The 14,336-nt window shown below is 38.2% G+C and overlaps 2 protein-coding genes across 4 annotated transcripts in view; one reads left to right on the top strand and one right to left on the bottom strand.

The window, feature by feature from the left end:
* Positions 1 to 14,336, bottom strand: part of LOC144981101 (uncharacterized) — an 860,429-nt gene that overhangs the window by 349,894 nt on the left and 496,199 nt on the right. The gene's annotated exons all lie outside the window — the stretch shown is intronic.
* The window catches only part of LOC144981097 (F-box-like/WD repeat-containing protein TBL1XR1), a 65,350-nt gene that overhangs the window by 11,988 nt on the left and 39,026 nt on the right, over positions 1 to 14,336 (top strand). For 2 of the 3 annotated variants that reach the window (XM_078929221.1, XM_078929220.1), the window contains exon 3: positions 5,461 to 5,606. In XM_078929221.1, coding sequence (XP_078785347.1) covers positions 5,461 to 5,606 — 146 coding nt within the window. Of the gene's footprint in view, positions 1 to 5,460; positions 5,607 to 5,719; positions 5,802 to 14,336 lie in introns of those variants that run through there. The other variant, XM_078929222.1, reaches the window with a different exon arrangement.

The following is a 14,336-nucleotide window of genomic DNA, read 5'->3' as shown; positions in this document are numbered from 1 at the left end:
TGTTACTGTTACCATGACGATGTTGCTGTTGATGGTCAAGATAAAGATGGTTTAGGTGGGCTGTTGACTTTGTCGTCTTCGGCGTCAATATCATCACAGTCATCATCATCATTCTTCTTCTTCTTCTTCTTCTTCTTCTTCTTCTTCTTCTTCTTCTTCTTCTTCTTCTTCTTCTTCTTCTTCTTCTTCTTCTTCTTCTTCTTCTTCTTCTTCTTCTTCTTCTCTTCTTCTCTTCTTCTTCTTCTTCTTTCTTCTTCTTCTTCTTCTTCTTCTTCTTCTTCTTCTTCTTCTTCTTCTTCTTCTTCTTCTTCTTCTTCTTCTTCTTCTTCTTCTTCTTCTTCTTCTTCTTCTTCTTCTTCTTCTATATATATATATATTAATCATGTTTGTTTTTAATGTACTTGCAACAGATTATCATTTACGCGACGCTTGCTGTACTGACTGGGGTTTATTAGTTCATTATCGATTCTCTCTTCATCAACACCATCATCTATTATTATTATTGTGTTGACACTAAAACTAAGAGCGTCGAATTTCCATTTTCAGTGTCATCGGGTATGACATGATGTTGAGGTCGGGTTGTCTCACTCGGTGTCGCGCTCATTCATGATGCATAGTGTGTTGTAAACAAGAGAGTGTGCGTTTTAAAAAAAATCAAACAAAAAATCGCTGCTATGATTATGCAGTCGAACCAGTGCGAAAGAAATCTGTATTTTAACAGCAATTACTTGCTTGCTACCCCTTTGTCAAGAAGTAATTCTATATCAAAATATTTTGCACCAGATCCAAACATGTCCAGCTACCCGTTAATTTTGCTTCTGAAGTCAGTGCTCTACCGCTGATCTGATCTATTGGGGATACCTTTCTCCTTCTCTCTCTTCTCTCTCTCTCTCTCTCTCTCTCTCTCTCTCTCTCTCTCTCTCTCTCTCCCTCCCCCTACGAATAACCAGATAGACCCAGTAGAGATTGTTAGATTAACTAGAACACCCGGTCTCGTTGCTAAGGGATTTAATATAGTGATAGAGACAAAAAAACAAAAAACAAAACAAAGACCTGATTACAGGATACAAACAAATTAGATAAAAATCCACCTCATCTATCCCTTCGCCTCCTCTCTCCCCCTGTTAAAAGAGTAATTCCATGTTTCAGTTTGTTTTTGTCTTTTTTTTTTTTTTTTTTTTTTTTTTTTTTTTTTTTTTGCAAATCGACCATCGTCATCATTGTAATTCATCAAAATTTAGCAGTGGCCGAAATAATTTTAAAAAAATATGTATTTTAACAGCAATTACTTGCTTGCTACTCCTTTGTCAGGAAGCCATTCTGTACCAAAATATTTTGCACCAGATCCAAACATGTCCAGCTACCCGGTAATTTTGATTCTGAAGTCAGCGCTCTACCGCTGATTTATTGGGGATACCTCTCTCCTTCTCTTTCTCTCTCTCTCTCTCTGTCTCTCTCTGTCTCTCTCTCTCTCTCTCTCTCTCTCTCTCTCTCCCTCTCCCTCTCCCCCTACGAATAACCAGATAGACCCAGTAGAGATTGTTAGATTAACTAGAACACCCGGTCTCGTTGCTAAGGGATTTATAATAATATAGTGATAGAGACAGAAAAATAAAAGACCTAAATACAGGATACAAGCAAATTAAATAAAAATCCACCTCATCTATCTCTCCGCCTCCTCCCTCCCTCCCCCTGTTAAAAGAAAGTGGAAAGGAAACGGAATTAAACAAGACCTCAACGAATATCATCATCTTTTATTTCTTCCCCCCCTCCATTTTTTTAAATTCAGGAGATCTATTTCATATCTGTTATTAGCTTCTCCTTTCCTGTTGCCCAGCAGGGGTTTCATCACCTAATCTCTGATCCCTATTAAATGTATATATATATATATATATATATATACATCTCTCTCCTCTCTCTCTCTCTCTCTCTCTCTCTCTCTCTCTCTCTCTCTCTCTCTCTCTCTCTCTCTCTCTCTCTTTGGACTTTTTAAAAACATTGTTGTCAGGGGCAATCTTTTGCTATATATTATATATATATATATATATATATATATATATATATATATATATATATATATATATATATAATAAAAGCAAAAACCATGAAATATTAGTGCTCAACTTTTTGATAAAAGGAGCTATTTACAAATTATATAATTTTAGGTGTATATAAATAGGCGGGTATTTCGTGGTGTCTGTATCCTTGTTTTTTCTCTCTATTTCCTTTTTTCTATCTTTGAAATAGTAATAATGATGATGATAATAATAATAATAATAATAATAATAATAATAATAATAATAATAATAATAATAATAATAGTAATAATAATAATAATAATAATAATAATAATAATAATAATAATAATAATAATAATAATAATAATAATAATAATAATAATAATAATAATAGTCATGTCCTGTGATCAGAATGTATTAAAATCAAAACATGAACAGATTCATAATGTTTTTCTCCTCTGGATACACTTTTATGCTCGTTGGAGAAGTATTTCATAAGGGCGTCCGCCAATTGTTCCGATAGTTTTAGAACCAGTTCCTAAGTAACTGCGTCATTACGAGTTACGAGGGAAGTAACGAGAAGTAACTGTTGAAGCCAATTGTGGCGTGATCTCAGGGAAGTGTCAGGTTACGAGTTCTTTAAGACAATTCCCCCTCCCCCCCCCCCCCCCCTCCCTCACTGCCAGTCTCCCTTGGAGGACAAGGTAGCCGAGTGGATAAGACATCGCACTTACTGCCGGAGGGCTGGAGTTCCTATCTATCTATCTATCTATCTATCTATCTATCTATCTATCTATCTATCATCTATCTATCTATCTATCTATCTATCTATCTATCTATCTATCTATCTATCTATCTATCTATCTATCTCTATATATCTACCCATCTATTCTCTTCTCTTGCGGGTGGTTGGATGGGAGCATCACCCTTGAATCATATACCTATGATGTTCGCATGGGTGTACGATCCGATAGTGATGTCGTTTCTTCTTCTTTTTACTAGCCTATCCTGCTTCTTTGGTTTGTGATTGTATTTTTGACAGGGGATATTTTTTTTTCTGTAAATCTTCTGCCTGTTTGTTCTTGGTTATTTATAATTTAGCTTATGATATCTTTAGGTTATGATTTTGATTTACATTTGCTTGTTTTTTTTTGTTTTTGTTTCAGCGGTCTCTCATATAACCTCAATTGTGTTGGAAGAGACTTAAAGCAACAAACAAACAAAAAATTCTCTTCTCTTCTCTTTATCTCTCCTTTCTCAACCACGCTTACTCTCTCTCTCTCTCTCTCTCTCTCTCTCTCTCTCTCTCTCTCTCTCTTTCTCTTATCCTCAGTCATCCAGGCCTGTTATTTACGCTGTTTGACCCACATAAATGGTGCGGTTATTTTCACCGAAACATAAGATGACCGTTAACCCAAATGTAGGTTAGGTCGAACTTGGTCTTTCACATTCAAATTGTACCGTTTATTTTTTCTATAAATCTATCTTATCTACGAGATAACAAATTTTGGATCCTGGTAAAGGGAATGCATTTGTCACGGATTCTGTCCCTTTGTTGTGTCCAACAACCTGATTCTAAGGACAAACACACACACACGCACACACACACACACACACACACACACACACAACGACAAAACAGAGGAACGAAGTTGACGTCACTCACCTCTTTATTATTTTGTTATTGTTTTTAGATTAAATTATGTCATCAATCAGATTATAAACGTTTAAGGTTACTCGTAGTTTTGTGAGGCATGATATGAAGCCTAATATAATCATTTTTATTTATTTATTAGAAGCAAATAATATACCTGTAGTATATTTCCTCGCTGGATTTTTCAACCATGTCGATATCCTCAATAAACCCATTTCACGGCGGGTCAAATGTGATTCATGTTGTATCCCGCAATGTAGGTGGGAAGGGGGAAAGGGGGGGGGGGGTGCTTTTAATTCACAATTATTTTTTCCCCGGACTTTTCACTTTCTTACATTCTTGATAACTTATTATGTTTTTCAGTATAAATAGACCTAAAGCAATACGAAACACGTTTTTAAAATTCTATATTCAAATATTAAAATTTTTAAAAATTGTATTTGCTCAATAGATATAATAAAGTTGACGTCACTCAGGTCTTTGTTATTTGCCATCCGCGTTTATGAGTAATTCTCACTAAACTGTATTAGCCAGACTGTAAACGTTTAAGGTTAGTTTTGTGTGTTGGTCCGTTATACTTCCGGATGGCAATGTTGTGAGCTTCTTAGACAAGCTCATACTTTCTATAGATAGTATGAAGTCGACGTCACTCAGGTCTTTGTTATTGTTTTTTGCCATCCGCGTTTATGAGTAATTCTCACTCAGCTGTATTAACCAGACTGTAAACGTTTAAGGTTACACATAGTTTTTTGTGTTGGTCCGTTATACTTCCGGATGACAATGTTGTCAGCTTCTTTGCCAAGCTCATACTGTCTGTAAATGTTCCAATCGATTCAGTGTCCTTCCTTGAAAGGGGGGAGATTGTATCGATAGTATGCGCTTGGCTAAGAAACTCATAACATTGCCATCCGGTAGTATAACTGACCAACACACAAAACTGTGTGTATCCATGAACGTTTATAGTCGGGTTAATACAGTTTAGTGAGCATTACTCATAAACGCGGATGGCAAAAAACAATAGCAAAGACCTGAGTGACGTCATCTTCGAACTATCTATAGCTAAGTCTCTGAGTACACGTAGTAAAAATTATAGTAATCACCTTTGTGCACCGACTACACGTGATTCGTCCAAAAAAGCTATGCTTTGTGGCATTCTATGGGATTCAGTTCACTTTGCTCTTTTTAAGGCCACCGGAGAGATGATAAGCTCTCTCTCTCTCTCTCTCTCTCTCTCTCTCTCTCTCCCCCACATACACCAACACCAACACACTCTCTCTCTCTCTCTCTCTCTCTCCCCCACATACACCAACACCAACACACTCTCTTTCTCTCTTTCTCTCTCTCTCTCTCTCTCTCTCTCTCTCCCTCTCTCTCTCTCTCTCTCTCTCTCTCTCTCTCCACCCACCCCCAATATTGATGCTTTTCCAAGACACTCATAACATCCCCCCTACCGGATATAAAGGGGACGAAATTGACGTCAGAGGTCGGGGGCCCAATCCCCAGTAGGACAGACCTGCCAACCATTCACATTCCAAACGTGGAATCAGAACGCCTGAAAATAGGAATTTGAGACAAAAAAAATTAGAGATTTCACCCTTTTAGCCAAGCGCATACTATCTATATCTTAATCGTTGCTGCCAATGCATGAAAGTTTTCAATGTTACGAAAACTTGAAATATTATGAGATGTATTTTGATAAAACAGTATAAAGAGGTGTATAATTTTTCTTCTTTCTCCTTTCCATCTTTCTCCGCCCACCCCACCCCCCAATAACCCCAATCTCTCCAGGATTTCTCCATTCGGCCTACACATTCGGCATCGAGAGTCATATCAGCCATTCCAATATCAATGGAGCCCTGGTCCCTCCGGCCGCCTTGCTCAGCATCATACAGAAGGGCCTGCAATACACAGAGTCGGAAATTAGCATAGCCGAGGTAAGTCCAAGTCCAAGTTTACTGTGGGAGTAGAATGTTTTCATCTTCTATGAGGAGGGTAGGGGGAGGAGAGAGAGAGAGAGAGAGAGAGAGAGAGAGAGAGAGAGAGAGAGAGAGAGAGAGAGAGAGAGAGCCTTGCTCAGCATCATACAGAAGGGCCTGCAATACACAGAGTCGGAAATTAGCATAGCCGAGGTAAGTCCAAGTTTCAAGTTTACTGTGGGAGTAGGGGAGTTCTTTTTGGTCATTTTGGAAAGTTTTCACATCTTCAATGGGAAGGGTGAGAGGGGGGGGGGGAGAGAGAGAGAGAGAGAGAGAGAGAGAGAGAGAGAGAGAGAGAGAGAGAGAGAGAGAGAGACCTGGTCCCCCCCGGCCGCCTTGCTCAGCATCATACAGAGTCGAAAATTAGCATAGCCGAGGTAAGTCCACCAAGTTTACTGTGGGAGTAGTAATGAATGACCTGAGTTAGATACGATTTTTTTTTTTGGGATCGTGGATAGCTCATACGGTAGGGTCACGCTCTCACCGGCCAGGCGGAGTTGTCGTACCAATAAGGTCGCGTGTTCAAACCCCCATTTATATTCTCTATTGTCTTCTGGCACTTTTCTACTCACTCCATCTCTTGTTGTTACCATCATAAGTGCCTGCTCCACTCACTTTTCTGAATTAAAAATTCACCCCATATACCGGAGCATACTCAATGGCTCAATTGTTTCTATGTTATGTGTTTGTGTTGAGAATATTGGCTATTAGAGAGAGAGAGAGAGAGAGAGAGAGAGAGAGAGAGAGAGAGAGAGAGAGAGAGAGAGAGAGAGAGGGGGGGGGGAGAAGGTGGTTATAGGGCTGCCTGAAGCCTTTCAGTCCTTTTTTTGTTTGTTAAGAAAACGTTTCAGTCATTAAATGTGAAAGACAAACAAAAAATAATTAACATCAATAAACAAAGAAGTGTGTGTGTGTGTGTGTGTGTGTGTGTGTGTGTGTGTGTGTGTGTGTGTAACCTTTCAATTCCCCATCCCAGCAGTTCCTTATTCTATTCGTCCTACTTCGTTTTTTGTTGTCATTATCATTATTGTGTTACCGGCTGGATAATTTCATTAGGAAGAATCGGGGCCTAGGATATAAATAGCAACAACATACGTCTCCAAATCCACCATTATTCTCTCTCTCTTTCTCTCTCTCTCTCTCTCTCTTTCTCTCTTTCTTTCTCTCTCTCTCTCTCTCTATCTATCTATCTATCTATCTATCTATCTATCTATCTATCTATCTATCTATCTATCTATCTATCTATCTGTCTATCTATCTACCTATCTATCTATATATCCATTCATCCACCCACCCACCAATCCATCCATCCATCCATTCATCCATCCATTCATCCATCCACCCACCGATACATCCATCCATCCATCCATTTTTCTATCTGCCTGTAGTATGTTTGTCTGCCAGACTGTCATTTACCCCCCCCCCCCCCCCCCCCAACCCTTCTATTCGCCTATGTAATGTAATCAGAATGTCTGGTTTCATTATTAAAGATAATTTTGAAATATTTTTAGCTAGTTTGTTTTTGTGTCGCAGCTTTCAAATTGTAATTTGTTTGTGCCATGTCCTTGTTTTTTTTTTTTTTTTTCTTGTTTTTCTATTTGTTCGTTTGTTTTGTTTTGATTTTGAAAGAAAATATTAGTGAGAGAGAGAGAGAGAGAGAGAGAGAGAGAGAGAGAGAGAGAGAGAGTAGAGGCGGCAAATATTCTCTCTACCTCTGTATATCTCCCCTCCCCCCCCCCCTCTCTCTCTCTCTCTCTCTCTCTCTCTCCCATTCTCTCTACCCCCTATCCATCTATATATCTATAATTATATATATTTATCCGGATCTATCTATTTACCTATCTATAAATCTCTCTCTACCTCTGTATATCCCCCCCCCCCCCCCCCCCTCTCTCTCTCTCTCTCTCTCTCTCTCTCTCTCTCCCTTCTCTCTACCCCCTATCCATCTATATATCTATAATTATATATATTTATCTGAATCTATCTATTTACCTATCTATATATCTCTCTCTACCTCTGTATATCCCCTCTCTATCTCTTTCTCTCTCTCTCTCTCTCTCTCTCTCTCTCTCTCTATTATCCTCTCAATGCCTTCCCCTCCCCTCTCACCCCGTTATATCGAAAAGGAGGAGCCTACAGCCTAACGGACTCAGTGCATTTTTTTCTTTCTTTCTTTCTTTCTTTCTTTCGCTGACGGAAACTTTTCACATTGAATAATAAATGTGTCCGTCTTAGGCGAGTGATTAGTGTTAATTTACTAGAATGTACTTGAACAGGAGGTTTGGGGTTGGGAGAGGGAGGGGGGGGGGGTGGATAACAAATTGATATCATATTATATAAAGGATATATTATATGCAACTCTCAAAATAAAAAAAAATTGTTTCTTTTCTATTTTTCTTTCTTTTTAATTTTTTTTTTGTTTTGTTTTGGATTGTTTTGGATTGTGGTTTTTAATCAATTGTTATTTTTAAAAATCAAATAATCTACTTCACACGAGGTAGATTATATTAATATATTGACAAATAAAGAGATATATCAATCAATAAATGAATGAATCAATCAATCGGTGGGGCATAACCAAACACTATTAACTCACTCAATCCTAGAGATTTTTGCTACTTTTCAAAATTGGTAAAAAACCAAAACAAAACAGGAAAACAGTCTAATGTTAAATATATTTTTTTTGGGTGGTGTTTTTTTTTTTTTTTTTGGGGGGGGGGGGGTTGTTGTTGGTAAATATTTTTGTAATTTTGACATGTTCTTGATTTGTATTGTATTAACTCACTCAATCCTAGAGATTTTTGCTACTTTTCAAATTGGAAAAATAAAATGTATTTAAAATGAGCATGTACATAGATAGTTTTATTCAACTACCCCTTATCATGTAAAAACTAAAAACATTACTTTTGATACTACGCCTATAATTTGTCTCAGAAAAATGTAATAAAATATTATAATAAATAGGCATGGAGTAAAAGTAATCCGGGTAAACTACGGATATAGTCGGTGTTAGGGTTGAATGGGTTAAAATATGGTTTTTAGTTATCCACGGTTATTTTTTTATATTTTATTATTACTTTTCACAATTCCTATAAATATAACAATATGTAAATATATTTCCTTTCAATTATTGCGTGCGTGTTTGTCGTATTCAAAACAAAATTATATGGAGATAATAAAATAACAAAAAAATAACAAAGATAAGAAATTGCGATTTACAAAGGTTGAAAGAATGTTTGTACGGAAGCAGGCTCTCTCTTTCTCTCTCTCTCTCTCTCTCTCTCTCTCTCTCTCTCTCTCTCTCTCTCTCTCTTCCCCCCCCCCCCTTCCTTCCCCGCTATTCCTGTCTTCTTTATTATTATCTTGGCAAGAGTCACGTAGGATTATTATCATTGATGAAATCCTTCACCCGTTTTCCCGGTCTCCCGTTTCAACTCGACCCACCGTTTACCCGGACGAAACACCGCTACCTACGCCGGCGCTTTAAAAAACAACAACACAGTATATGCAATGATAAACAAATAGCACATACTTTGTTCTTTAATAAAACGGCAGTACGGTAAATACAGAAGAACCCCCATATAAAGCCAACCCCATCCGTCGGACCAGAGCGATTGGTTGACGTTAAGCGAGGTTGACTTTATCCATTATCAGTGAAACACTTTGATAAAGAGTAGAAAATTTGGGACCAATAAAAGGTTTTTAGTTTATGGGAGTTACAGTGTATAAATATTTTAAAAACTATAACAACAAAAATAGAAACAAAACAAACAAACTCGAGCTTTTATAAAGCGCAATATCCACTAAACGTGCTCAAAGCGCTTTACCTGGGTGGGGTTCCTGACCTCCCATAGAGGGCAGGGAGGTACATACTGTATCTTCTCTCCTCCAATATCCGTTTTCCAACATGCTTTCTGTCTTTGTCTTGGAATGGGATTACTTGGTTGTGTCCTGGCCCTGGCCGGATACCCTGACTGAGAGGGAAACAGTCAATTGTGTAGTTAGTTTTGGGAGATGATATGTTTTTCCTTGTAAATCGTCTCTCCGTTATGCACTGTATTATTTTTGCTTTTACTTATGTATGATTTGTAAACAATTGAGTGTGTACCTCTTGGTGGAGACCTGTGCTTATGTCTGGATGAGACATTTAGTGATCTCAAACTAAGTACACTGATGGTGTGCTCTTGGAATCTACATCTGTTCCCTATTTGAACCAATTATTCTTCTGCCTTATTCTTGGATGCTTTAATTGTAATTCTAGAACTTTTTACTATCCCATTTTCTTCCTTTTTACTGGCGCTGATACGACCTAAATGTGTTGCAAGCGCCGTAAAACCCCTAAAAACAAAAACAACAAACATGAGCGCTTTACAAAGGGTTCCTGACCACCAGCAACACGTAACAACACGCAACATCTAGTACGAGATATGACCCCTATTAGGCGATATAATATTACAATTTTTTTTCCGACAGAGGCAACGCTGTTGGCGGCCAAGTACTTATTTTTACACATGAGAGCGTGGCTCGAACCCAGGGTCTTCCGATCCGAAAGCGAGTCATACGACAAGACCACATAGCCGCACATAAAATATTATTATACCATAAAGCATTATTGCATGATTAAGCATGATTAAATGAAAGAATCAAGCAAGCAATCAGTCAGTGAGACAATCGATCATTGATTATTGCGCAACAAAATATCCCAAGGTTTTTAAAATAAATATATATTTTTAAAATTTCTCTCTCTCTCTCTCTCCCCCCCCCCCCTCTCTCTCTCTCTCTCTCTCTCTCTCCCCCCCCCCCCCCCCTCTTCAGCCGTTGCGTGCTTGACGTCGTTTTCAAAACAAATTAAAATAAGATATTATAATACAAGGTGATTCTGAAATAATACACCAAAATGAGTAGCTGTTTAAGCGTCGTCGTTGACTGAATTAGTGGGGTTTAAAAAGAATTAGTGTAGTTATTCAAGTTTGATTGGGTGTGTCAATTCAATTTCACCCCTGTTGATAGTAATACCTTTCAGTGTATCTGAATTGTGGGAGGATCAATTTTCTTTGTGTCTCTCTCTCTCTCTCTCTCTCTCTCTCTCTCTCTCTAACTCTCTCTCTCTCTCTCTCCCTCTCTCTCTGTGTGTGTGGGTGGGTGGGTGTGCTTGAATTCGCCAAAAACAGACGGTGCAACGTGCCCTTCCGATCAGAATTTGGCATTGACTAAGAAATTACAAAGAAAAGAAATTGGCTGTACGTTCATAGGAAATCGTTATTTTAAATTATTTTATTTATTTATTTAATTGACTAATTTATTTATTTATGTATTTATTATTTATCTATTTATTTGTTTATTTATTTAATTTATTTATTTATCTCAACAAGAGTCACACATGAGTTCATCCCATTTTCCCGGTCTCCCGATTCGACGCGCCCATTCACCCCGCCGAATCGACGGAACGTACTAATAAATATATAGGGCTAAATATATAAACCAAATAGTCAAATACAGTGTAATGAATACGTGAAAGAATTAATCAATCAATCAACCATTGTGTGGTACGTAACAAAACAGCCAAGGATTTTTAAAAAATATTTGTTTTGTTTGTTTGTCTTTTTATCCTTTTTAAATTTAGAGCAGCGAGTATCGAGTTTTGGCTGTGATCAGACCAGTACTATAGATAGAATGCGCTTGGCCAAGGAGTTCACAACATTGCCATCCGGAAGTATAACGGACCAACACACAAACTCTGTGTAATCATGAACTTTTATAGTCTGGTTAATACAGTTTAGTGAGAACAACTCACAAACGCGGATGGCAAAAACAATAACAAAGGCCTGAGTGACGTCATCTGCATACTATCTATAGATAGTTCGAAGATGACGTCACTCAGGTCTTTGTTATTGTTTTTTTTTTTGCCATCCGCGTTTATGAGTTATGCTCACTGAACTGTATTAACCAGACTATAAACGTTCATGGATACACACAGTTTTGTTTCCTTATACTTCCGGATGGCAATGTTATGAGCTTCTTAGCCAAGCGCATACTATCTATAAGTAGACGATAATTTAGAGGTATGTGTGTTTTTGCTTATTTTCTTTTTCTTCCGATTCTTACTTTCTCGTCACTCAGTCAAATATTATAGCAAAATGCTTTCAATTTAATGTGATTGTCGTTTACAATACAAATTACATAAGATAAAATATGTTAAAAACAAAATGCAAACATATAGATAGTATGCGCTCGGCTAAGAAGCTCATAACATTGCCATCCGGAAGTAAAACGGATTAACTCACAAAACTGTGTGTATCCATGAACGTTTATAGTCAGGTTAATACAGTTCAGTGAGCATTACTCATAAACGTGGATGGCAAAAAACAATAACAAAGACCTGAGTGACGTCATCTTCGTTCTATCTATAGATAGAATGCGCTTGGCCAAGGAGTTCACAACATTGCCATCCGGAAGTATAACGACAACACACAACTCTGTGTAACCATAACTTTTATAGTCTGGTTAATACAGTTTAGTGAGAACAACTCACAAACGCGGATGGCAAAAACAATAACAAAGGCCTGAGTGACGTCATCTGCATACTATCTATAAGCAGTTGAAAGAGAAGCGTTATTTTTTTTTTTTTTTGTATTCACTGTCATGGTCACGCACCAGGTGCACTTATTTGCAGGTCTGATAACCGAACGCAATTATGGGCTTGATTTTATATTATTATTATTATTATTATTATTATTATTATTATTATTATTATTATTATTATTATTATATTATTATTATATATTATTATTATATTATTATTATTATTATTATTATTATTATTATTATTATTATTATTATTATTATTGTTTAATGGACAATATTTTTCGCGTTGGTTTGAGAGTAGGCTGTTTCTATTACAACAATGAGCCCTTAACAATTTGGGTCACCACCAGACCTGTAAATGAGTGTACGTTGGTCCATAATATAATCTTGTGGTGGTATGACACTCCCCTTCATTCATATCGGAAGGTCCAAGGTTCGAGTGCCGATTTGGGCAGCACATAGTTGAGTGCTCATTTGGATCGAATACGGCTCTTTACTCGCATTCTCTCGCCATAATCGGGTGTAAAATGAGTACCTGACCGTTAACAGCGTTGTTATACCTTTGTCTGATAAATTGTAATACCGCCTTACGTCTTGTCCTTCCTGTTAAAGTGTTGCTGTTAGCTTGGGATTCCCTGTAAAAGGCTTTGAGCATGTTTTGTGCATATTGGGCTGTATAGATAGTATGCGCTTGGCTGGCTAAAAAGCTCACAACATTGCCATCCCGAAGTGTAACGGACCGACACACAAAACTATGTGTCACCATGAACTTTTGTAGTCTGGTTAATTACAGTTTCGTGAGAAGTACTCATAAACGTGGATGAAAAAAAAACAAAAAAAAAAAAAAACCAATAACAAAGACCTGAGTGACGTCATCTTCGTTCTATCTATAGATAGAACGAAGATGACGTCACTCAAGCCTTTGTTATTGTATTTTGCCATCCGCGTTTGTGAGTGATTCTCACTAAACTGTTTTACCCCGACGATAAACGTTCATTGATACACACAGTTTTGTGTGTTGGTCCGTTATACTTCCGGATGGCAATGTTATGAGCTTCTTAGCCAAGCGCATACTATCTATATTAGAAGTTCGTTTTCATTTGACGCGTCGGTTTATTATGATTAATTAATTAATTGTGATTTATTATTCCCATTTTCCCGGTCTGTCGGGTTCGTTCACCGCGACCATTCACCCCGCCCGACGAAACCGTTTGGTACGCACGGCGGTAAAAAATAAATACACTACGAGGTAAATCCTGTGAATGTGTGGAAGAAGAAAAAAACTGGGTCAAAGTACGATGTGTGTGTGTGTGTGTGTGTGTGTGTGTGTGTGTGTGTGTGTGTGTGTGTGTTGATGCTGGAAATGTGGGGTGGGATTTAGTTTTAGATTTGCTATGCTGTCCGTCAGCTTCTATATGTTCATCTCTTATTTTTTTTCTTCTCTCTCTTCTCTCTCTCTCTCTTCTCTCTCTTCTCTCTCTCTCTCTCCTCTCTCTTCTCTCTCTCTCTCTTCTCTCTCTTCCTCTTCTCTCTCTCTCTTCTCTCTCTCTTCTCTCTTCTCTCTCTCTCTCTCTCTCTCTCTCTTCTCTCTCTCTCTCTTCTCTCTCTCTTCTCTCTCTCTCTCTTCTCTCTCCTCTCTCTCTCTCCTCTCTCTCTCTCTCTCTCTCTCCTTCTCTCTCTCCTCTCTCTCTTCCTCTCTCTTCTCTCTCTCTCTCTCTCCTCTCTCTCTCTCTCTCTCTTCTCTCTCTCCTCTCTTCTCTCTCTCTCTCTCTCTCTCTCTTCCTTCTCTCTTCTCTCTTCTCTCTCTTCTCTCTCTCTCTCTCTCTCTCTCTCTCCTCCCTCTCTCTCCTCTCTCTCTCTCTCTCTCTCTCTCTCTCTCTCTCTCTTCTCTCTCTCTCTTCTCTCTCTCTCTCTCTCTCTCTCTCTCTCTCTCTCTCTCTCTCTCTCTCTCTCTCTCCTCTCTCCTCTCTCTCCTCTCTCTCTCTCTCTCCCTCTCTCTCTCTCTCTCTCCTCCTCTCTCTCTCTCCTCTCCTCTCTCTCTCTCTCCTCCCTCTCCCTCTCCCTCTCTCTCCCTCCCTCCCTCCCCTCTCCTCTCATCTGCGT

The sequence above is a fragment of the Berghia stephanieae genome, chromosome 10 (genome assembly GCF_034508935.2).
Source record: "Berghia stephanieae isolate SIO BIC M18660-M18661 chromosome 10, UCSD_Bste_1.3, whole genome shotgun sequence".
In the NCBI taxonomy this organism is placed as follows: Eukaryota; Metazoa; Mollusca; class Gastropoda; order Nudibranchia; family Aeolidiidae; genus Berghia; species Berghia stephanieae.
Note: the sequence above shows the minus strand (reverse complement) of the source record. Positions and strands in the feature narration are given on the sequence as shown.